The following is a 24,158-nucleotide window of genomic DNA, read 5'->3' as shown; positions in this document are numbered from 1 at the left end:
AAGAATACTGTCCTATTCAAGCCTTATGCCAACATGAAATTTGTTAAATAGAAGCATGCGTTGTTGTTCTCTTCTTGATGGACTGACTCATAATATAAAGAATTTTATAGGTAGGGGTGAATTGAGTCAAGCGACTTGCAGGTCACTCGGGCTCAGATCAATGATTAATCAAGACTAACTTGTATGAATTATACTCAAGCTCAAGCTACTCGACATCTGGTTGAGTAGAGTTTGAACTCATTGAATCTTGGCTTAATCGATCACGAGTATAATCTAGCCTGATCGAATTGAGAAATAAATTTCACCCCACTTAGATAAATATCAGTCGTTGAGCTAATACATGGCCCAAATCGGTTGCTCCTATTTTCTCTTTTTCACATTTTTCTTTCTCCTTTTTATATGTTTCCTCGTCCCATTTTAGCACTACTCCCAAAAACCAATGGGTTAATACCAGGATAATAAAATCATTCCCATCTCTCCCGTTCCCGTCTCTCTTGTCTCTCCCCATTGTCTTATTCAACCTTCGGTCATGGAGGAAGGTTTGAGTTGGTATAACCCTCCCCGCCCCCGCTTGTTGTACGCTTTTCATATATCCTTTTGAGTAATGAATATTTCTTTCTACCAAAAAAATACCATAAAAATTTGCAAATTAGTATTCCCATGAAACATCTTACCTAGATTAATTTTCATCTCACAAAAATTCCAAATTGGTACTTCATATCCCATTTACCCCAAACTAATTTTTGTCTAATAAAAAATCCAAACTTAAATCTACCATCTATTAAAATGCATAGTGTCAAGACATGTATGCCGCATGTCTTGGCACGCGTTTTAATGAGATATTAAACAAACAACTATAGAAAGTAGATCTGGGTCAAGGGTGGTGTTAGGATGCACGTGTAAATTATGTTAAAAAAATCCCACATCGAAAAATTGGTGTAATGTAGAGTAGTTAATATATCCTAGTTGGCCCATGATTTATTGGAATAAGCTTTTGAGTGAATGCGGATCCAATTGAATATGTTAATAAGTTCGGACTTAAGTTCACTCTTGGTGATCTCCCCAAGCAAAAGGTATTGGGCTTTTACTGTACGCTCCTAACAAATTGGTATCAGAGCCAATGTGGTTTGTTACAATGCTTGGTGGATGAAGTTGGGCGTAATTTCCGTGCTGTGGACATTGTGGTGTAACAATGCAAGCTCGGTGGCAAGACTTTATATCTTGAATTAAGGTGGAGCTCACATGTGAGAGGAAGATTATTAGGATGCACGTGAAAAATTGGTGTAATGTAATGCAGTTAATATATCCTAGTTGGTCAATAACTCATTGGGTTAAGCTTTTGAGTAAAGGTGGGCCCAACTGGATATGTTAACAGGTTCGGACTTAAGCTCCCTCTTGATAATCTCCCTTAGTGAAAGATATCAGGTTTCTGCTGTGCCATCCTAACAGGTGGTTTGGGTTTTTTGGTAAGACAAAATTTAGTTCGAGATAAATGTGCCATGAGGTACCAATTTGATATTCTTAATGGTATTAACCCAAGACAAGTCACAATTGTTCTAGCCTCTATTTGAAGATGGAGCAGACCCTATCCTCGACCTCCACCGCTTGCTAATGCGATAGATTCTCTTATGCTCCCAGTCGGCTAGTCCACAAGTTCCTAACCGAAATCTCTCTCTCAATCTCCTTTCTCCTCTCCATCGAGCCCGTTGCAGGTTGGGTTAGGTCCGCTATGCCCTATCCTATGTCGCTGATCCTAATCCCGTCCTCACTAAGCTCAAGCGACACCAAATTTGGCATAGCTTGGCCATAGGCAACCAACCCTCCTCCTGTGACATCGATGTAGAGGATGTGAGATTGAACTCGAAGCAGCCTGATGAGCAAAATGGTAACAACAAGGAGGCACAGAGACAAAGCAATGACATTGCAATGAAGTTGCAATGGCGATGCAAACAGGACAACGGCTCAATGGTGTGAACTAGCACAGCTCAACTAAGAGAGGGAGAGAAGGAAGGAGGAGGGGATGTTATCTTAGGATGTGTGGTTTGTTGTGTTAGTACCTCAAATGATGAGGGTATTTTGGTCAGGGAGGTAACTTTACCATGTAAAATTTGTCTTCCCAACCACAAAGGATCCCGATCACTAATCAAAATAATAGGAAAAATGATATCACAAGTATCATAACTTTCGTACGGCTCTCACTTGAGTGCCATAACCTTTTTTTCGATCATTTGAGTGCTATAATTTATGTATGGGCCATAACTTTTTCCTGATCACTTGAGTTCTATATAACTTTTTAATCGATCACTTGAATATCATAAGTTTTTAAAAAACGTTCACCATAAGTGCTATATCATGTCGGATTTCCGATACTTGAGTAAATGCTTTCAAGAATTTTGGCACTTAAGGCCCGCATGGTAACATTTCTATTTCTCTGTTTTTCTATTTTCTGTTCCCGGGAATAGGTTTGGAACATAAATCCATTTGGTAACGCAATTTCATTTTTCTATTTCTGGAACAAATTTCTATTCCAGAAATAAGTTTGGAACAGAAATCAGAAGTAAAAAAAAATTACTTTTCTATTTCTGGAACAGAAATGAGAAATAAAAAATCTTCTTATCGCTTGCCCTTGCTACTAGCCGGTTACCTCCTTGCCACTCGCTATTGCCGCCTCCCGCCACCACTGGCCGCCTCCCGCCGTCGGCATCCTGCGCCGACCGCCTCCTCCCACCGTCATCCTCCATCGTTCATCACCGCCCAACGTCGGCCGCAACCCGCCCACCGCCGTCTCCCGCCGTCCTTCGCCGCCACCAGCCGTCTCCCACCTGTCGGCCGCCTCTTGCCGCCAACCACCGTCCTCCGCCGCCCGACCCCGATCGCCTCCCGCTCGCCGGCCGTCTCTGCCCGCCAACCACCGTCCTCCGCAGCCCGACTCAGGCCGTCACTTGCCACCAACCGCCGTCCTTCGCAGCCGGCCGCCGTGCTCCACCACCCGACGCTGGCCGCCCTCCGCCACCGGCCACCCACCACCGACCGCTGTCCTCCACCGCTAGCCGCCGTGCTCCACCGCCCAACGCCGGCTGCCCTCCACCCCCGGCAACCATCGCTGCTATCCGCCGCCGGCCGCCGTGCTCCACCACCCGACGCCGGCCACCGCCCGCCACCAATCGCCTCCCGCCGCCAGCCGCCGTCATCCGTCGCCACCGGCGGGCCACCTCCCACCGCCGGCCACCATCCTCCACCCCCCGCCGCCACCCGCCGTCCTCCGCCGGCCGCCCGGAAGGGAGAAATTTTATGTCGTTATCAAACTAATTTCTATTTCGGAAATAAAAATTTTGTGTCGTTATCAAACACACATTTTTGCTCAGAAACTCGTTCACATAATAGAAATAGAAAAATCTATTTCTGGCCAGAAATTGATTTCTGGAATAGAAATGTTACCATGCGCGCCCTAAATGATTGATTAAAAGTTATGCGACTCAAGTGAACGCTTTTTACAAGTCATGGCACTCAAGTGGTCGAAAAAAAAGTTTTTAACTCTCGAGTAAGTATCGTACGAAAGTTGTGACACTTGTGATGTCCATATTCCCAAAATAATACCAACATAGTTATCATACATGCAGAGCAACATGTTTCATTTAATAACCATCGACCCTTAAATAGTTGAAAGTTGAGTCGACCTCAGATTCGGCATGTAAGAATTATACTCGTTTGAGCTTGAGTTTCGCTTATCCTTTAACTCTAGGATAGCGTTTGTATTTATAGAGTTTGTCTTCTAGCTGTTACAGTAATTATATGAGATAAGAATAGACTAATTCAAAATATTTTGAATAGTCCGTTACAGTAGTAACTAGAGTAACAACTACATCCGTTACAGTATTAACTATAGTAATAACTAAATGAGATAAGAATGAACTAATTCAAAATATTTTGAATTTGAATGAGTCATGCATTGTTATCCTTAACAGGCCTCCACAAGTTGAAGGTGGTCTTCTGGATGATCTTCAACTTGGATCTGAGCATATCATGACGACACCTTGTAAGAGGCTTGGTAAAGATATCTGCTATTTGGTCACGTGTGGATATGAAGCGAACCTCAAGTTTGCGTTGTGACACTAAATGGTAGATGAAGTAAAAGTCTACCTCGATATGCTTTGTTCTAGCATGAAAAAGTGGATTCACCGTAAGATACGTTGCCCCTAGGTTGTCACACCAAAGGATAGGAGGTTTTGATTGAGAGATGCCTAATTCTTGTAACAGTGATTGCAACCATACCACTTCTGTCATGGCATTTGCCAATGCCCGATACTCAAATTTGGTTAAGGAACGTGCAATGGTATGCTGCTTTTTGGCTGACCAAGAAATTAGATTTTGACCTATATAAATTGCATAATCTCCTGTTGAGCGCCTATCAATGGGACAACCAGCCCAGTCCACATCATTGTATACACGAAGTTCTGTGGTGGAGTGGGAATTGATGAACAATCCATGCGAAACGGTTTCGTTTAAGTAGCGGAGGATCCGCTTTACCGCACTCCAGTGATCTTCTGTTGGTTCTTTCAAGAACTGGCAGACTTTGTTTACCTTGTAAGAGATAACTGGCCAAGTCAGGGTGACATACTGAAGAGCTCCTATGGTACTCCTACACAAAGTAGCATCTTCAAGTGGCTTACCCTGATTGATTAAATTGGTATTTGTAGCCATGGGCATGTGAACCGGTTTAACACCGTCCATTCTGGTTCGGTGGAGGAGATCTATAGCATACTTCTGTTGTGACAGGAGGAGCCCTGATGAATGTTTGATCACCTCAATTCCCAGGAAATAATTAAGTTCGCCCTAGTCCCTTATGGAGAACTCCTTGTTTAAGCAGTTGATAGTGTCTTGAACAAATGCCGCGTTGGACCCTGTAATAACAATGTCGTCAACATAGATGAGCATGTAAATGGAGAAATTGGGCCGATGTAGTATAAAGAGGGAAGTATCGGTTTTTGACCCAATAAATCCCAATAATTCTAAAAAGATCTCAATCGGTGGAACCAAGCCCGCGGTGCTTGTTTCAATCCATATAAGGATTTTTGTAGCTTGCATATATGGTTTGGCCTTTTCTTTATCAATGAAGCACTGGGGCTAAGCCATGTAGACTTCTTCAGTCAAGTTACCATTTAAAAATGCGTTGCTAACATCCAACTGCTGAAGTTTTCAATTTTTTGTCACAGCTAATGAAATAACTGTACAGACGATGGTTGCTTTAACAATGGGACTAAACGTTTCTGTATAGTCGATACCCTCCTACTGATTGTAGCCCTTGGCCACGAGGCGGGTTTTGTATCGATCTATTGAACCATATGCACGTGTCTTGACTCGATAAACCCATTTGGAGCTCGCAACATTTGCTTTGGGATTCGGTGGAACCAAAACCCATGTTCCATTACGCAACAAAGCATTAAATTCTTGAATCATCGCGTCCCTCCATTTGTCATCTTTATTAGCTTCGGTGAAACATTGTGGCTCTCCCTTAGAGCTTATTTTATTCCAGTTCACATCTGGCATTTGATAGCTAGTGCTAGGCCTCGGGTTTTGACACAGTTGCATTGAATGGGTTCTTGATTTTTGATAAACCGGTTGTGGAGGTATCATAACATCTTGTTGTTGGGAAGCGTCTGAAAGAGCCTCATTAGAACATGTACCAACATTAGACGGACTAGAAACCAACGTGTTAGACGTTGAAGCAGTATTAGTATTTAATAATGTCGGTGATGGTTCTTCAAATGTGGGTGGAGAAGTGTTAGAGGGTGGGGTAGAACGTAAAATATTATCATTAACACTATGGTTTGCCTTGGAGGACATACGAGCTGTAGAGATCGTCAACTAAGGATGTGATAGTGAGAGTATTTCAGAAGGTTGGGAACCAAGTGTGGCGAATGGAAAAATATTTTCAATAAAATGAGCATGTCTTGCAATATACATGCGTTCAGTTTTGTAATCCAAACAACGATAATCAACATGCAATGGACTATATCCTAAGAACACACATTGAGTAGAACGGAGTGAAAATTTATGCAAATTGTATGGCCTTAATAAAGGGAAAACAACACAACCAAATATTTTTAAAAACTTGTAATCCGATTCTTGATGGAAAAGTGTTTGAAAATGTGAGATATTGTTTAAGAGTAGTGTAAGTAATATGTTAATAAGGTCAATTGTAGTTTCAAAAGCATAAGGCCAATACTTAAGTGGAAGAGATGCATGTGCCAATAATGTAAGGCCGGTATCAACAATATGGTGAATTTTTCGCTCATCTGCTCCATTCTGCTAGTGAGTGTGTGGATATGCTACACGATGGAGAATTCCATTGTTTGAAAAAAATTTATTCAGGGTTCTGTATTCCCCACCCCAATTAGACTGGACAGCTTTGATGGATTTTTCAAATTGTTTCTCAGCCATGATTTTGAACTTTTTGAAAATGAAAAGGACCATAGACCGATTTTGAATAGGATAGTACTAGGTATATTAGGAAAAATCATCAACAAATAGAATAAAATACTTATAACCGGAAACGAAATTAAGTGGAGCAGGTCCCCATACATCAGTAAAAATTAAATCGAGAGGTGCTTTACTAATACTATGAGTGGGGGGCAGGGGTATTTTATGAGATTTGCTTGACAAACAGGAAGCACATTTATTGAAATCAAATGTAGAACATGGTAAATTGTTTGAACGAATCAAAGAGCGAACTTTACTTTGTTGGGGATGACCCATCCGCGGATGCCAGGTAGTGACAGTGGCGGAAGTATCAAGTAAAATTGTGTTGGCGGATGGAGATGTGGTATAAAGACCCAGCAACCGGTATAGTCCATCCTTAAGCAAACCTTAGAGTAGTGGTGTTTTGGTCTGCAAATCCTTCACAACAAAGTGAAATGGATGAAACTCAAAAAAGCAGTTGTTATCACGTGTAAAATTATGTGCATAAAGCAAATTACTTGTAATGGTAGGGACATGAAGGATATTTGATAAATGAAATGATTTGTTAATAGGGGTTTTGAGAGTGGAAAAACCGACATTAACAATGTCTAAACTTGCTCCATTACCTATACGAAGAGATTCGTTACCGCTATGTGGTGCAGAGATTTGCAGATTTGCGATGTTAGGCATCACATGGTGAGTAGCTGCAGTATCCGGAAACCAGTCTTGCTGCGATGGGGTAGGAAGAATCCAGCCATATCAGCAGTAGGCTGAGGTGTACTGTTGTTAGACTGCGAATACCCGAAATAACATCTTGCAGCCGTATGATTATATTTCTGACAAATTTGGCATTAGTCTTTCCTGTTTTCAGATCAATTGCTTGGGTTTCCATAATTGCACCGATTGCCTTACCAACAGTATTGAGGGTTTTGGATGGTAGATAGTTGTAAATTGAAAATCGATTGTGATTAAGTAGTAGGGGTGGATGATAGAGGGGTGTAAGTGGTAACATTTGCCTCTATAAGCATCGTAGCAGATTTCATTCGAAGCTGATGATTGAGGAGCAATCGATAGAGTTCAGGAAAGGTTATCGGATCAGGTTTTGTAGCCAAGGCAGCAATAATGTCAGAAAAATTAGAACCAAGATTACGGAAGACAATGGCATTTAATTCTTCATTCCCTAGAGGGCGATTGGCAGTAGCTAATGGATTTGAAATTTTCTTTACCTCGCGGAGATAAGTTGAGACAGACTTGTCACCTTTGGATGTATTTTGGAGTTGCATATGAAGTTGAAGAATGCTTGTATGTGATAGAGATCCAAAAGCAGTTTGTAGAGCCTTCCAGACATCGGCAGCAGTAGTTAATCCAACCACATAGGGTAGGACATCAGGTGAAAGAGAAGATATCATCCAACTAAGAACAAGTTAGTCTTTTCGAATCCATTCACCATACGTAGGGTTCGGTGTAGCAGTAGTGGAGCCCAAGGGGTGATGGTTGGAGAAGGGCAGATAATGTTGCCGTCAAGATAGTCCATTAAGAATTAGCTACGAAGAAACAGAAACAACTGGGTTTTTCACAATAGAAAGTTATCACCGGAAAGTTTGAGGCTAAGGTGGTGTTGCACAGTCGGAGTGGATTTAGGAGATGACATCGTGAATAGAAGAGATCAAAATATGGAAGAGAAAGAAGAAATAGCAGAGGTGTTTCCAAAGATCCTACTGGTCGTCTGATACCATAGAAGAATTATACTCTAAGTTTGAGCTTGAGTTTCGCTTATCCTTTAATTCTAGGATAGCGTTTTTATTTATAGAGTTTGTCTTCTAGCTGTTACAGTAATTACATGAGATAATAGTGGACTAATTCAAAATATTTGAATTTTGAATTAGTCCGTTACCGTAGTAATTAGAGTAATAACTACATCTGTTACAGTAATAACTAATTGAGATAAGAATGGACTAATTCAAAATATTTTGAATTTGAACGAGTCATGCATTGTTATCCTTAACACGGCAAAACCCAAAACAATCACACTCTTTTTATGAAATGCCTTTGTCACATGTGGAAAACCCTTCGAGAGAAGGAAAAAAAAAAAAGAGAGAAGGAAAGGGTCATATGACATCACCAACCACGTTCTGTAACCTTTTTGCTCGAGCTTTAATTGCATGTTATTAGATCGAGATTAGATGTGAATTGAGCAAGATTATGAAAGCATGTGGCCAACCATCAACACCAGGGTTAAGCCAATATAAAAAAAATCGATGTGGGGGGTCCAAATTTCGAAGCAAATGCATTGGTCCATAGTAGAATCGAGGGGCCTTTTCTTGTTCATGTGGGATGTAAAAAAAGCTGAGACCATGATGTCAGCAACGAACATTATACTGGGCATTATGCAATACCCACTTGACATTTTTTTGACCTATCTAAAGGAAAATTTTATTTATTTAACTAGCTTTGTTAGGCAATTGAACCGAACGTTTGCGTCATCTCGACCCCCAATTATTAAGTGAACATTATTTGACGTGCCGATTGTGTGGAGAGGAAGGAGGACCGATCACCACAGAAACGTAATTATTCCATTTGTCTCCTCATTTTTTAATTCGTTTCCCGTACCAAACGTTTTTATCTTATTCTCGTGAGAATTTAAAAAAAAAAATAAATGCATTTGGGCTATTTTTTTTAATTTATCACCTAATAGAGCCAGAAAAATCATGGACGGCAGCATGGCCGAATGCCGATAAAAAAGTCCAAATACGATGCGATCAATAGTGATCCCGAGCTAGGAATTTATGCCTTGATTACGACTAAACAAATTAATTAATTCGATAAGGTTATGCTTGCGTATAATGGGTAAGATAATCGGCATTCTTTACCTTACATTATAATAATCGTGCGTAATCGTGCATTATAGGATTCGATGACCGATCTTTTAAGGGTGCGCATGACAATCATTCTGTGCCCGGGAACTATTTCTGAACAGAAATGATTTTTTTTTATTCTGTGTCCGGAAATAATTTCCGTGCATTTGAAGGCGTTTGGTAAACTGTCCAAAATTTCTATTCCTGGAATAGAAAAGAACAGAAATGTGTTTGGTAACTACACACAAATTTCTTTTTATTAATAATATTCTGAATTGTTTAATTTTTGTTTCTTTCTACCTAGGCCATGGCCGGTCGCTGGCGACCGGCGACAGGCAACCGACCATAGCCCAGGGCCGGCGAGGGCGTCACGGCCCTCGCCGCCGCCGCCGAGGCGAGGGTCCCCCCGCCGGCGAAGGCGAGGGCCGGACCTCGCCGCCCGGGCGAGGCGGCTCGCCGTCGGTCATGGCGATGGGCGAGGCCGAGCCTCGCCGTGGGTCGCGACGGCGAGGTCGGCCTCGCCGGATCCGGCGAGGCCGAGCCTCGCCGTCGCGACCCACCTGGCGAGGCCGGCCTCGCCGCATCCGGGCAAGGCCATCGTGACCCACGGCGAGGCCGAGCCTCGCCGTCGCGACCCACCGCGAGGTCGCCGGATCCGGGCAAGGCCGTCGCGACCCACGGCGAGGTCGGCTTCGCCATGGGTCGCGACGACGAGGTCGGCTTCGCCGTGGGTCGCGACGACGAGGCTCGGCCTCGCCAGATCCGGGCGAGGCCGACCTCGCCATGACCGACGGCGAGGCCGACCTCGCCATGACCGACAGCGAGCCGCCTCGCCCAGGCAGCGAGGATCCAGCCCTCGCCCTCGCCGGCAGGGGGGACCCTCGCCTCCGCCGGCGGCCGGCGAGGGCCATGACGCCCTCACCGGCCCTGGGCTGTGGCCGGCCGCCGGTCGCCGGCGACCTACCACAACCCAAGAAAAGCAACACAAAAAGAAGAAAAGAAAAAAAACCGATTCTCAAAATTGTGCCGAGAAATAAGAAGTAACTTTTTTTTACTTCTTGTTTCTCTTCTAAAACTGTTTCTCGGCACAAATATTTGCAAAAATGTGCCCGGGAACAAAAAGTTTATCAAACGCATTTCTGTTCCCAAACTATTTCTGGGAACAAAAGAACGGAAATTTTCACTGTTTGGCACGTTACCAAACGGGTCCTAAGTGGCCTACTTTAACTTTCTTTTTCTCCTGTTTTTTCTCCCCCTTTTTATTAATATTGAACGAAGAAAAAGATTGAAGATCGAAGGCATTTTCTTCGGTCAAAAAATTTATTTTGTATTTTGTATTTTTATAATTTTTAAATCTAAAGACGCAGCTGTGCCTTCGAATCAAAGAAATGCCGTGATTGGCTTGATATGTGTGTCATGCACCTTTGTTAACGCTTTTTTTCTTTATCCTTTAGGGAAAAATAATAGTTTTTTTTTTATTTTTCTTTTTTCTCTACCGTATTTTTATTATAAATAAAGCTTACGACACAGGAAAATGGTGTGGCAAGGCACTCATAATTATTTTTATTTTTTTTTGCGATTAGGGTTTTTGGAGGCTTTTGCCTTTCTCTTTGGTTTCATTCCACGTAAGAACTGAGAATCTCCAATGGAAGCGCATGAACGTTGAACTCTTACACATGCTATAGTGGCGATTGCATCACATGAATTATAAACAAATGTGAGACTTTCGACAAGGATATTCTTGATTAAATGCCCTCCTTTCATCTTGTCCCTTCTTGATGGCGTCACCAAATTCACCCTTCGGTTGATAATTATATGATGCAATAAAGTGATTCGGACAATATGAAATCTGGAATCGAATTCCGCTCGGATGATTATATTTTTGTTACGTGGGAGGGACTACCTAATGATATCGAATTTTTCCCGGGTCATGAAGATACCATCCAGGCATCAGACGTGAGGTTCGGCAATACGAGGATGAATATTAATTAATCTCGTACGGAAATCAATCCTGCAAAACAAAGGTGAAGAAGTCACTCGGTGGTATTTTTGGCCGGTACCCTCCAACACTCAAATCAGATTCTGTTTATGGAAACGTGAAACCGACAGAATTTGAGTTCGCGAACGAGATTGCCTTCACCTGACAAGAATGGAATGAGCTCTATCTATAACTGACCTCGGAATGTCGCACAAGTCGGGAATACGATATTTTGGGCATTGGCATTAGCCACCATTACCTACGGTGCTCGGTCGGATGTCTTGGGAGTTCGATCGTTCTCCAAGATTCCCAGCGGGCACGTCCGGACAAGGACGATGGCTCCGGGCCTTCGAATGAGGCCGGACTTTTCGGATGGGCTTGGGCCTTAAATGGTTTGGAAGATGGATTGGCATCTTCATCTAGTTGGTCTCACTCGTGTGTGATTGTTGCATTACACCATGCATAGCCCTAGGCCCGGTCCACATCACGACCGTAATCAGGGATTAATTTGAGTACTGTAAGAGACGTAAGCCCCTCGTCAGAATTAAGTGAAAAAGACTGGATTGTCGGTCAGCTAATGACTAGATGTAGTTGTCAATACGTTTTAAGTAAATGTGCTCCGATAGCTTGCAATAGATTCTCTAAATTGAGAGAGTCCAAATCTAAGGAGCAATTTGAGCTTCTTTGAAAGAAGAAAGAACAGAGTCCTAGTCTAAGCTTCTAACAAGGAGTGTAGAATAAAAGGCAACTCCTTTCTTTGCCGAAATAGAGCAGCTAGATGGAGAAAAGTAATTAGTGTGGATCAACCGACCGGACCGATCTAATATCGATTCAGTGGTCGCTAGACTTACTAAGACCGGTTTACAAAATTGGTTTATCAAGTGATGTGTCAGGCTTGTTTTTGACCTCGGAGTATGGCCCACTTGTTTAAAGGCCCGCTCACAGTCTAACACATCACTTTGTAAACCAAATTAGCTTACCCGTTTTAGTAAGTCTGGCATTGCTCAATCGATACAAAACAATCCTTATCGAAAGCAAAGTTTCCTTTGGCTTTACTCAAATCCCCAGTCCAAGCATAGCTCAGTCTAACTCTGAAATTGGGTCTTTTAGTGGCCAAGATGAACCTTTTGGGCCGGATCAGTCAGCACCCGTGTTCGAATCCGAAGCTTGAAACCCAAAAGGAATCAAGTTTCAATTTTGCTTTTAAGCCAAGCTATTGAAAGGGGATATATATCAAGTTCAGAACGTGAGAGAACTTAAAACTTTCATGACCTTCTTTCTATCAGTTCGATAAACTCTGTGCAAATGCTATTTTAAGACGCTCATAATGTAATTGAATTCGTCAAAAAAGAAAAGAGAAAGAAGTGGATCATGATTTCCACAAAACACGAGCGATAACTCCAACAGCCCCAAGCGTATCTCATCCCGGTCTCCCCGACTAGGATCAAGATTGGTTACGAACCAGATCAGATGAATCTTATCCTCTTCCTCGGACATCCCTCCACGTAGCTCAGCCGTTCCTTTCTTTGTCCATCTCCCAACAACCAAGTCATATCATCATAACACTGCATGGAGTTTTTATTTTCTTGTTTTTTCCTTTTTTCTGCCGGTGGAGCCCATTCTCATCCCGATTTGTTCACCTCTTCAGATGTTTCGAAAACAAACCATGTTAAGAAGGCACTTCTTACATCTATTTAGTACATTCAGGATTTTATATTCAACAACATATTGAATCGTGTGGATCTCACGTCAGTCCCACATTATCCAATGAAGCTCACATGAACTAGGATCATCCCATTAGTTGTTCCTTTTTTCATCCCTAGAAACTAAGCTAAGCTAAGTCCAACTAGATCGATTAGCCAAATTAATGTATTAACTAATTTGATATGTGAATGAGTAAGCTGTATTTATCTAGATAAGGAAACATCTCATCATTTTGTACATCACTTCTAATATATATGCTGAGAAGACTTATCATACATAGATAAGAAAAAGGACTCTATAAGGCAATAATTTCATTGATTAAGTAAGTTGATAATCTAGACATGAACCTATTCGTATATGACGCGTGTACTAATATGTGGAGCAGTTTCTGTGATTCACGAACAAGTCCTCTTCATTTCCCTGATTGCGCGGTGAAGCGTCACCCGTGGCCTTCAAAGCTCTCCCGGCGCAGCTCAGCGACAACCCAGCCGACACTACCGGGACACCTCCCCTCCAGCCACCAGACACGTGTCCTCATCCCATACGTGGGCGTGGCATGCACGTGTCCCGTCGCCGAGCCATGCACGTGGAGGCTCGCACAGTGTCTCCCACCATCACCTTACAGCCACCCCTATAAAACCCCACCCGGATGGACATACGATCCATCATCGAGCTCCAAACAGAAAGAGACATTCAGTGCGTGAAGAGAGCGATTCTTGGTCCTTGGTTATCTGCGCGGTTTCGCTTTGCGTAGAGACGTTTGAGAGGAAGAGAGGGTATGGCGGGATACGGGGGGCAGTATGGTGACTCCGACATGCGTCGCCAGAACGACGAGTACGGCAACACGATCCGCCAGACGGACGAGTTCGGAAACCCGGTCCAGCAGACCGGATACGGAACTGGTGGTTACGGCGCCGGGACTGGCGGTGGAGCTGGGGCGCTTGACGGCCTTGGTTATGGTGGAGACCAGCAGCAGCAGCTGAGGGGCGAACGTCGTGGAGTTGGCGGTGGCGGCAACACGATCCGCCAGATGGACGAGTTCGGAGACCCAGTCCAGCAGACCGGATATGGAACTGGTGGTTACGGTGCTGGAACCGGCGGTGCAGCTGGGGCGACTGGCGGCCTTGGTTATGGCGGAGACCAGCAGCTGAGAGGCGAACGTCGTGGAGGTTTAGATGGCGGAGTGCTCCAGCGATCCGGAAGCTCTAGCTCCGTCGGTCTTTTACCCTACTTCATTTTCTTTTCTTTTTTTCCCTTATTGCAATCCGAACTTTCAGCTACATCTATTTAATTTCACGAATGCACGTAATTTACTTGTCAGTTGTCCACACATTTTGTCAAAGCTTTGTGAATGTCACGGCACGTGCTTCAATCTATAGAAAAAGCCATGCAAGTGAATATCGGCCGTTTTTTTTAAAAAAAACAACTCTTCTGTTATGGGTGCAGTCGGAAGATGATGGTCAAGGCGGAAGGAGGAAGAAGGGGATCAAGGACAAGATAAAGGACAAGATTCCGGGGATGGGCAGTGACGACGAGCAACAGATGGCGGGGTCGTACTCAACGTCCACTGCCGCGGGTGGAGGCTACGGGGCGGAGCTGGGGCAGCAGCAGGAGAAGAAGGGGATGATGGACAAGATCATGGAGAAGCTTCCCGGACATCATTAGATATTAATATATATTGCATCAGTCCCTCGATCAGTACTAGATATCTAAGTGGGGCTACGTATTTGTCTTTCTGTCTCTCTGTGTATGAGAGGGACTTGAGTTTGGTTGTTCAAATAAGTGCAAGAAGGTCATTACTTGTCTACTTCCCCTTGGGAAGCTTGCACCTGAAAGTGGTTGTTTTGTGTTATGTACTGAGATCCTTTGCAGTCTAAATATATAAGTAAAGCTTTGTATTCACTTGTTAAAAGTGATGTGCTTTGAATGTTGCTGAGTGATCATATAAATCAGCGGGTCTTAGTAAATCAATCTCGTGAACCGGTTTCGCGGCAAAGGCAGTGCCGCCTAGCGGTGGCAAACCGGCCGGGCCTCTTGGGACCATTGTTCCTGACGGCCTTTTCTTGCATCCTCTACGATTCGGGCGACCAGGGGTTTGTTTCCCGTTGTACAACCTAAAAGCTGAGGACAGCAACGGGAGCTGCGTAAATATTTGGAAGCAGAGAGAGGATAAGCTTCTGTTCCAAATGTTTCTATTTATATTTTTCGTAACTGTGCTTTTGAGTTTGAGAGGTGAAAACAGGTTGTGATGATTGTGGTCGAAAAGAAGAGAAATGATCGAAAGGGTTTAAACTTGAGCCTCTCCCACAGCCACACGCTCTAACTTGAAGACACGTAACTAACCCATTGGAAAACATCTTTAATGGGATATATTTTGCTGGGCCAGATATTCTTGAAAAGCACTCATTTTAGCTCATTTTTTTCCTCGTAAAAAGTACTAATTCTAAGTCGGGTCTCAAGTTTGGTTTAAATCTTTTGTTGTCTCGTTAAAAAAGGCACTAAACTTTTAGTCGGCACCAAGATCTGACTCCCTTCAACTTTCCGTTCAATCACCGAGTAAGCGTGGAATGACACGTTGCGTTTTCATCATCATTAGACGGAAACTTCACATGGACCATATTTTAATACCGACCGAAAATTGGTCCCTTTTTATGAGAAATTTAGATTAAAATTGGTTACTCAACCTAAATTTTTTACTTTTTAATGAGGTAAAAAATAGTTCGAGCTCGAACTGAGATCCGACCTAAAATTTGCACTTTTAAGGGAATTATGCCTATTTTGCTTAATTGGTATAAAAAAATAGGCTTTTGGAGTCGCAACTCTAAATTCTTGAGCGTGTTATTAAAAAAAGATAACTACACAAATGGTCCCTAAACTTTGGTCCAATGTATAATGTCGTTCTTGAATCTTTAATTTGTTTATTATGATCCATAAACTTTTTATTACATTGAACATTTTCATATAACTCAAAGACTAAATTGAATATGTACCGAAAGTTTAAAGATCTAATTGAACAAATTAAGAGTTTAGGGACGATGTTATATATTGGATTATAGTTCATGGACCACATTGAACAAATTAAAAGTTCAATAACGATATTGAACATTAGGCCAAATTAAATTCCGAAATCATTCGTGTCATTTTCCCTGTGAACAATATAAGTTTTTCCAACGAAGAGGATCAAGTGTCTAATTATTTCCACATCAAGTTTGGAAACCTTCGCATTTCCTCAGCTCCTCGATTGCTTGCTAGGAAGTGTACATGGGGTACCTGAAAAACACTATTAGCAAGATTTGCCATTACAAGAATTGCTAGAAAGTGTACATGGGGAACATATGTCCAGAGCAGGGCTCAAGTCAAATGTGGACCTTTCTTTTACCAGTCAAAAAGATAACGGGGTCCAAACAAAGAGGTGGAAGCTCAGTACTTTCCAATCAGCAGGTGATCTCTGATTTGTATAGATAGCTGCAATTACCAATTCCACAAGGTCCAAGGGTTGTTTCGTGCTCCTTTTATTATATATTGACAACATAGGTTGGAATGACAAGGATGGTTTCGTACTCCTTTCATTTTTACACCTCAATGGCATAGGACGAAAATGGCAAGAATCATTCCACTGATCACTAATGAGAAAATTACCAAAGCGGTCCTAAATCTATTGTAATTGGGTCAATTCAGTACTAAATTTTTTTGTGCCAATTCAATCCAAAACCTTTTGCATTTGTGCCAATTCAGTCCATCCGGCCAATTTTGATCGGCTGGCACTGACGTGGACACTGGCCGTCCGGCTAACACTAATGTAACAATTTTTAAATATTTTTTTTGAATTTTTTTATATTTTTTTCCCTTGTTTTCCTTTCTCTTTTTTTTTTTCCTTTCCTTAGTCCCTAGCCGGTCTCCGGACCAGCCAGGGTCTAGAGCCGACGAGGTCAACCTCGCTGGCCACTAATGAGACTCGACCTCGCCGTCGCTGGGCAAGCTCGACCTCGCCCAGATCTGGCAAGGTCAAGCCATGCCATGGCTGTGGGCAAGGTCAACCTCACCCAGCCGACCTCGCCCACGACGATGAGGGTGAGCTTCACTAGTGGCCAGCAAGTCGCCGGACCTAGCCCCTGGCCGGTCTGGCCATGGGCCAAGGGAAGAAGGAAAGGGAAAAAAAAAAAGAGAAAAAGGAAAAAAAATTAAAAAATCTAAAAAAATGTTTAAAAATTGCCACGTCAGCGTCGGCAGATCAAAATTAGCCAGATGGACTGAATTAACACAAATACAAAAGGTTTAAGACTAAATTAGCACAATTACAATAGGTTTAGGTCTGTTTTGATAATTTTCCCGATCACTAATTGTTTCCCCAACTTTAAGATGAAGGACATGATGTTAGCTATGTGCTGGGTGTCAAGATCGTCGGAGATAAAATTAATGAGTTTCTTAGTTTGTCTCAAGAAATTTACATCGAGATACTGATATTTTTTTTTTGGGTCAAAGATCAAGAAATTGATTGAACTATACCAAATGCGCAATCCCTTTGGGTTGCGTTTGGTCATCAAGACACTTTTGCTGGAGAGGATAGGATTTTAAATATCCCATCCACGCATGCTATTGCTCGTCTGACCAAGATCAAGATTGTTACGAGCCACATCAGATAAATCTTATGCTCTTCCTCAAGTCAATTGTTCCTTTTTGTCTATTTCCCAACAACCAAGTCATCATAACAACACTGCATAGAATTTTTTCCCTTTTTTTTTAATCGGTGAACCGGGTCTCATCTCGATTTGTTAACCATCTTAGACAATGTTATGGAAACAGACGATGTTAAGGTGATACATTCCTTATATTTGTCTAGTACATTCATGATTTTATTTTAAAAAACGTGTAGGATCACGTGAATTTCACATGAATCCTACATCATCAAAAATAGTGACATAAATTGAGGTCATCCCACAATTTTTTTCTTTTTTAATCCTTAGAAATGAAGCTAAGCTTGGTCGGTAAGTGAATGAGTAAGCTTGTGTTTTTCTAAATAAGGAATCATCTCATCATTTAGTACATCACTTCCAATATGCTGACAAGACTTATCATACATAGATAAGAAAAAGCACTCTGTAAAGCATTAATTTCATTGATTATGTAAGTTGATAATCTAGACATGAACCTATTCACATACGACGCGTGTACTGATATGTGGAGCAGTTTCTGTGATTCACCGACAAGTCCTCTACGTTTCGGAGATAAACTCCGAAAGCTCTTATTACGCGGTGAAGTGTCACCGTCGCCGTCAAAGCTCTTCAGGCGGAGCTCAGCGACAACCCAGCCGACCCTTATCTTATCCACACGCAGCCGACACTACGGGACACCTCCCCCTCCCACCACGGGACACCTGTCCTCGTCTGGTACGTGGCCGTGGCATGCACGTGTCCCGTTGCCGAGCCATGCACGTCGAGGCTCGCACGGTCTCCCACCACCTTACAGCTCCCCATAAAACCGAACTGGGATTCAGATCGATCGGTCATCAATCTCCAAACAGAGAGAGACATTCAGTGTGAAGAGCGCGAATCTTGGTCCTTGCTTATCTGCGTAGTTTTACTTTGCTTACAGACGTTTGAGAGGATGAGAGAAAATGGCGCAATACGGCGGGAAATATGGTGACTCCGACATGCGTCGCCAGAACGACGAGTACGGCAACACGATCCGCCAGACCGACGAGTTCGGAAACCCGGTCCAGCAGACCGGATACGGAACAGGCGCCGGAACCGACGGCACAGCTGGGGTGACAGGCGGCCTCGGTTATGGCGGAGACCAGCAGCAGCAGCTGAGAGACGAACGTCGTGGAGGTGGCGGTGGTGGAGTGCTCCAGCGCTCCGGAAGCTCCGGTTCTAGCTCCGTAAGTCTTTAACCCTACTTACATTTTCTTTTTCATTCTTACAACCCGGACTTTCACCCACATTTAGTTTCACGAATGCACGTGAAGTGCTTGTCACTTGTCAGTTGTCCACACATTCTGTCGAAGCCAGACCTTTTGAGCATGTCACAGCACAAGCTTCAATTCATAGAAAAGCTATTCAAGTGAATTTTAACTAAAAAAACATTGTTGCGTTATGTGGTGCAGTCAGAAGATGATGATCAAGGCGGGAGGAGGAAGAAGGGAATCAAGGAGAAGATTAAGGAGAAGATCCCGAGGATGGAAGGCAAGGACGAGCAGCAGCAGGCGGGGTCGTACCCGACATCCACCGCCACGAGCGGAGGCTGCGGGGCTGAGCTGGGGCAGTGTTGGAGCTGTGTCCCAGTGCTGCTGTTGTTTTTCTTGTCGTTTTAGTCTTTTTTGTTTTGTAGTCAAGTTTGATTTGTTGGGCAGTTAGTTAGTTAGCTATTTTTTAGGAAGTGGAACAAGTCAGTTTTTTTGCACGTTTGTGTGCAGTTCAAAACAGGTTCCTATTAAGCTTGTTCTTGACAGTTTTTTGTTAATAGTTTTTAGTCTTCTATTCCATCTCTCTCTGTGAAATCAGAAAATTGTGATAGCTGATTTTTTCATCTTCTTTAACATTGGTATCAGAGCTTCTATGGGATCTTAAGGGACTGTGAAGTGAGGGTAAGCGAGCCTGCAAAGACAAAGCTGATGGAGGCAGGATCAAGTGGATTCTCTGCAATGGCTACTCCAGTCTTTACTGGGGAAAATTATCAAGCTTGGGCTGTCAAGATGACAGCATTCTTGGAGGGTCATGATCTATGGGAGGCTGTGGAGAATGATTATGAAATTGCTCCACTTCCAAACAATCCGACCTTGAATCAGATAAAGATCCATAAAGAGAGAACCAAGGCCAAGGCAAAGTCTCGCCTGTATGCTGCTGTCTCACCCCTTATCTTCACAAGGATCATGAGATGTGATTCTGCAAAGGCAATATGGGATTGCTTGAAGGATGAATACGAGGGAGATGAGAAGATAAGAAGCATGAAGGTGCTGAATCTCTTAAGGGAGTTTGAGAGACAGCAGATGAAGGATTCAGAGTCAGTGAAGGAATACTCTAATAGGCTGATTGAGATAGCTGAAAAGATCAGAGTTTTAGGGACTGACTTGAAGGATGAAAGGCTGGTTCAGAAGATCCTGGTGTCTCTTCCAGAGAAGTTTGAAGCCACCATAGCTTCTCTGGAAAATACAAGAGATTTAGCTGACATAAAGCTTGCAGAATTGTTAAGTGCCCTGCAGGCACAGGAGCAAAGAAGACTAATGAGAAGAGAAGAGCCTGTAGAGGGTGCACTGCAAGCTAAAGTGAAGTTCAATGATGGAGGCAAAGGGAAGAAATGGAATCAGTCCAAAGGAAATGCAGGTGATTCCAAGTTTGCAGCGAAAGAAGGAAGTTCTAGTGGGTCTGGCAAATGGAAGAAGAACAAGAAGCCTTGTCAACACTGTGGTGGAACTACTCATCAGTCCTTTAGATGCTGGAGGAGGCCTGATGCTAAGTGCAAAATATGTCACAAGATGGGTCACATGGAAGCAATCTGCAAAGAGAACAATCACCAGCAAGCAGGAGAAGCACAAATAGCAGTGAATGAGACTGAGGAAGAATGCTTGTTTGTGGCTTCCTATTCTGGTTCTCCTGTTGAGAATGATGCATGGCTGGTGGATAGTGGCTGTACCAATCATATGACTGGCAATTTGAAGCTGTTTAGGAGTCTAGACAGTTCAGTCAGGTCCAAAGTCAGAATTGGCAATGAACAGTATATCGAAGTGCAAGGGAAGGGTATAGTGGCTATTGAAGGAAATCAGGAGGTGAAGCAGATTAGTGATGTTCTCTTTGTGCCAAAAATTGACCAGAATCTGTTGAGTGTTGGCCAATTAGTTGAGAGGGGCTATAAGGTGAAGTTTGAAGAAAAGGAATGCTTTATTGATAATGCATATAGCAAGGAAGTGTTGAGAATGCCAATGAAGGACAAGTGCTTCCTGTTCAAGCCACAGGAAATGCAACAAATGGCTTTGAAGTGCAAAGAAGAAAATGCAGAGCTATGGCATAAAAGGCTTGAACATGTTCACTGGAAGAACATGTTGTTTATGCAAAGGAATAGCTTGGCAGATGACTTGCCAAGTTTGGAGGAGGAATTTCCACAGTGCAGAACTTGTCTTCTTGGCAAGCAAGCCAGATTTCCTTTCAAGGAGGAGGCTGGAGAGCATGTGAGAAGCTGCAATTAGTCCACACAGACTTATGTGGACCTATGTCTGAGTCATCTCTCAATGGTAGCAGGTATTTCATTACTTTCACAGATGACATGATTAGGATGAGCTAGATTTACTTTCTGCAAGCCAAGTCTGAAGTTGCTGAAGTGTTTATGAAGTTCAAAGCCTTAGTTGAGAATCAGAGTGGGAAGAAAATCCAAATGCTCAGGTCTGATAATGGTTCTGAGTATACTGCTCACAAGTTTAAGTTAAACTATGAGGAAGCAGGCATTATGCAGCAGTTCACTGCCCCCTATTCACCTCAACAGAATGGGGTCAGTGAGAGGAAAAACAGAAGCATTATGGAAATGGTCAGATGTATGATGCAGGAGAAGATGTTACCTAAGAAGTTATAGGCTGAGGTAGCTAGTACTGCAGTGTTCTTGTTGAACAGATTGCCCACAAAGGCCTTAGAGAGGCCAACACCTTTTGAAGCATGGTATGGTGTTAAACCTTATGTAAAGAATTTAAAAGTTTTTGGGTGTTTGTGTTATACGCATGTTCCTCAGGTCAAGAGGGACAAGCTGGATCAAAGAGCTGAGCCTGGAGTCTTCATTGGATACAGCCTCCAAACAAAGGCTTATAGGATTTTTCAGCCTATGACAGGGAAGGTGACTGTGAGTAGAGATGTTGTTTTTCTAGAGGAAGATGAGTGGAATTGGATGGAAGAAAAGAATGCAGGACAGAAGAAATCTGCAGAACAACAACCTACAACAACTGTACAGGTTGATGAAATTGTGAATGGATTGGAAGATACTATGGATGATATGCCAGTAAGAGGCACAAGGTCACTTGCTGAAGTTTACGAAAGAAGCAATGTGGCAGTGCTTGAACCAGCTAATTTTGTGGAAGCTAAGGAGGATCAGAAGTGGATTGTAGCAATGCAGGAGGAGTTGACAATGATTCAGAAAAACCACACATTGGAGCTTTTTGACAAACCATCTGACAAGAATGTGATTGGGGTTAAGTGGGTGTTCAGAACAAAACTTAATCCTGATGGTTCTGTCAATAAACACAAAGCTAGACTAGTTGTGAAAGGCTATGCTCAGATATGGGGAGTAGATTATTCTGAAACTTTTGCGCCTGTTGCAAGACTTGATACAATCAGGCTACTATTAGCTGTTGCAGCAGAGAAGGGGTGGCCTATATTTCAGCTAGATGTCAAGTCTGCATTTCTGAATGGAGAGCTCGAAGAGGAGATTTTTGTTGAACAACCTGAAGGCTTCAGTGCCAAAGGGCAAGAAGAGAAGGTATACAGATTGAGGAAAGCTCTATATGGACTGAAGCAGGCTCCAAGAGCTTGGTATGGAAAGATAGACAGATATTTGCAGGATTTTGGCTTTGTAAGAAGCTTGAGTGAGTTCACTCTTTATGTCAAGAAGGTGAATCACAGCGTGGTAATTCTGTCACTCTATTTAGATGATTTGTTGGTGACAGGGAATGATGTGGAACTGATAGAGAGGGTGAAGCAAGGTCTGTTTGCAGCTTTTGAGATGTCAAACTTGGGAAAGATGGCTTATTTCCTAGGTCTGGAAATCAAATAAACTTCACATGAGATTTTCATCTGCCAAAAGAAATACATGAAGGAAATTTTGAAGAAGTTTCAAATGGAAGATTGTAGAAGTGTCAGTACTCCTATGACTGCTAAGGAGAAGCTGCAAAAGAATGATTGAACAGAAGCGGTAGATGCTTCAATGTATAGAAGCTTAATTGGATGTCTCATGTATCTCACAGCAACTAGACCAGATATTTTATTTGTTGTGAGTGTTTTATCCAGGTTCATGAGTAGTCCTAGTCAGTTACATTTGGTCGCTGCAAAAAGGGTCTTGAGATACATCAAAGGAACATTGTTCTTTGGTGTGAAGTTTAGGAAAGGCCAGAAGTTTAAGTTGCAAGGTTTTTCTGATAGTGACTGGGCTGGCTCAGTAGATGACATGAAGAGTACATCTGAGTACTGCTTCACTCTTGGTTCTGCTTGTTTCTCCTGGTGTTCCAAAAAGCAGGAGATTGTAGCTCAGTCCACTGCAGAGGCTGAGTTTATAGCAACTACTGCTGCTGCAAATCAAGTTTTGTGGCTAAAGAAGATAATGAAGGATTTGTGGTTGAGTTCTGGTGATTGCATTGAAGTTTATGTGGACAATCAGGCTGCTTTAGCAATATCACATAATCAAGTTTTCCATGGCAAAACCAAGCATTTTAAGATCAAATTCTTCTTTCTGCGTGAAGTGCAACAAAGTGGTGAAGTTAAGTTGGTTTATTGTACATCAGAAGATCAGCTTGCAGACATGTTCACAAAGCCACTTCAGGTTGAAAGATTTAAGCTGTTAAGGGAGAAAATTGGAGTTTGCAACAGCAACTGATCCAAGGAGGAGTTTGTTGGAGCTGTGTCCCAATGCTGCTGTTGTTTTTCTTGTCGTTTTAGTCTTTTCTGTTTTGCAGTCAAGTTTGATTTGTTAGGCAGTTAGTTTGTTCGCTATTTTCTAGGAAGTGGAACAAGTCAGTTTTTTTGCACGTTTGTGTGCAGTTCAAAACAGGTTCCTATTAAGCTTGTTCTTGATAGTTTTTTGTTAATAATTTTTAGTCTTCTATTCCATCTCTCTCTCTGAAATCAGAAAATTGTGATAGCTGATTTTTTCATCTTCTTTAACAGGCAGCAGCAGGAGAAGAAGGGGATGATGGAAAAGATCAAGGAAAAGCTGCCCGGACACCATTAGATATAATATATGTGGCATCAGTCCCTCGATCGGTACTAGATGTCTAAGTGGGGGTACATATTTGTCTTTCTGTCTCTCTGTGTATGAGAGGGACTTAAGTCTGGGTGTTCCAAATAAGTGCAAGAAGATCGCTACTTGCCTACTTTCCCCTTGGGAAGCTTGCACCTGAAAGTTGTTTTTGAGTGTGTGTACTTCGATTCTTTGCAGTCTAAATATATAAGTGGAGCTTTTACATCTATTTGTTA

The 24,158-nt window shown here is 42.7% G+C and overlaps 2 protein-coding genes across 2 annotated transcripts; both read left to right on the top strand.

Moving 5' to 3' along the window:
- The first annotated feature begins 13,646 nt into the window (after positions 1–13,646).
- Positions 13,647–14,908, top strand: LOC115687027 (dehydrin Rab18-like). The gene is made up of 2 exons (XM_030612498.2): positions 13,647–14,209; positions 14,443–14,908. The coding sequence occupies exons 1-2, from the start codon at positions 13,775–13,777 to the stop codon at positions 14,659–14,661; spliced, it is 654 nt and encodes a 217-aa protein (XP_030468358.1). The 5' UTR covers positions 13,647–13,774; the 3' UTR covers positions 14,662–14,908.
- A 3,580-nt stretch (positions 14,909–18,488) lies between these two features.
- LOC115687047 (dehydrin Rab18-like) lies at positions 18,489–24,158 on the top strand. The gene is made up of 3 exons (XM_030612521.2): positions 18,489–18,874; positions 19,100–19,254; positions 23,850–24,158. Exons 1-3 carry the CDS (start codon positions 18,611–18,613, stop codon positions 23,911–23,913), a joined length of 483 nt encoding a protein of 160 aa, XP_030468381.1. The 5' UTR covers positions 18,489–18,610; the 3' UTR covers positions 23,914–24,158.

This window comes from Syzygium oleosum, unplaced genomic scaffold (assembly GCF_021117445.2).
Source record: "Syzygium oleosum isolate NSW1041296 unplaced genomic scaffold, Sole_v2.1 Sole_v2.08, whole genome shotgun sequence".
NCBI classification, from domain to species: Eukaryota; Viridiplantae; Streptophyta; class Magnoliopsida; order Myrtales; family Myrtaceae; genus Syzygium; species Syzygium oleosum.
The sequence above is the reverse complement of the archived record's forward strand: the minus strand, read 5'-3'. Positions and strand labels throughout refer to the sequence as shown.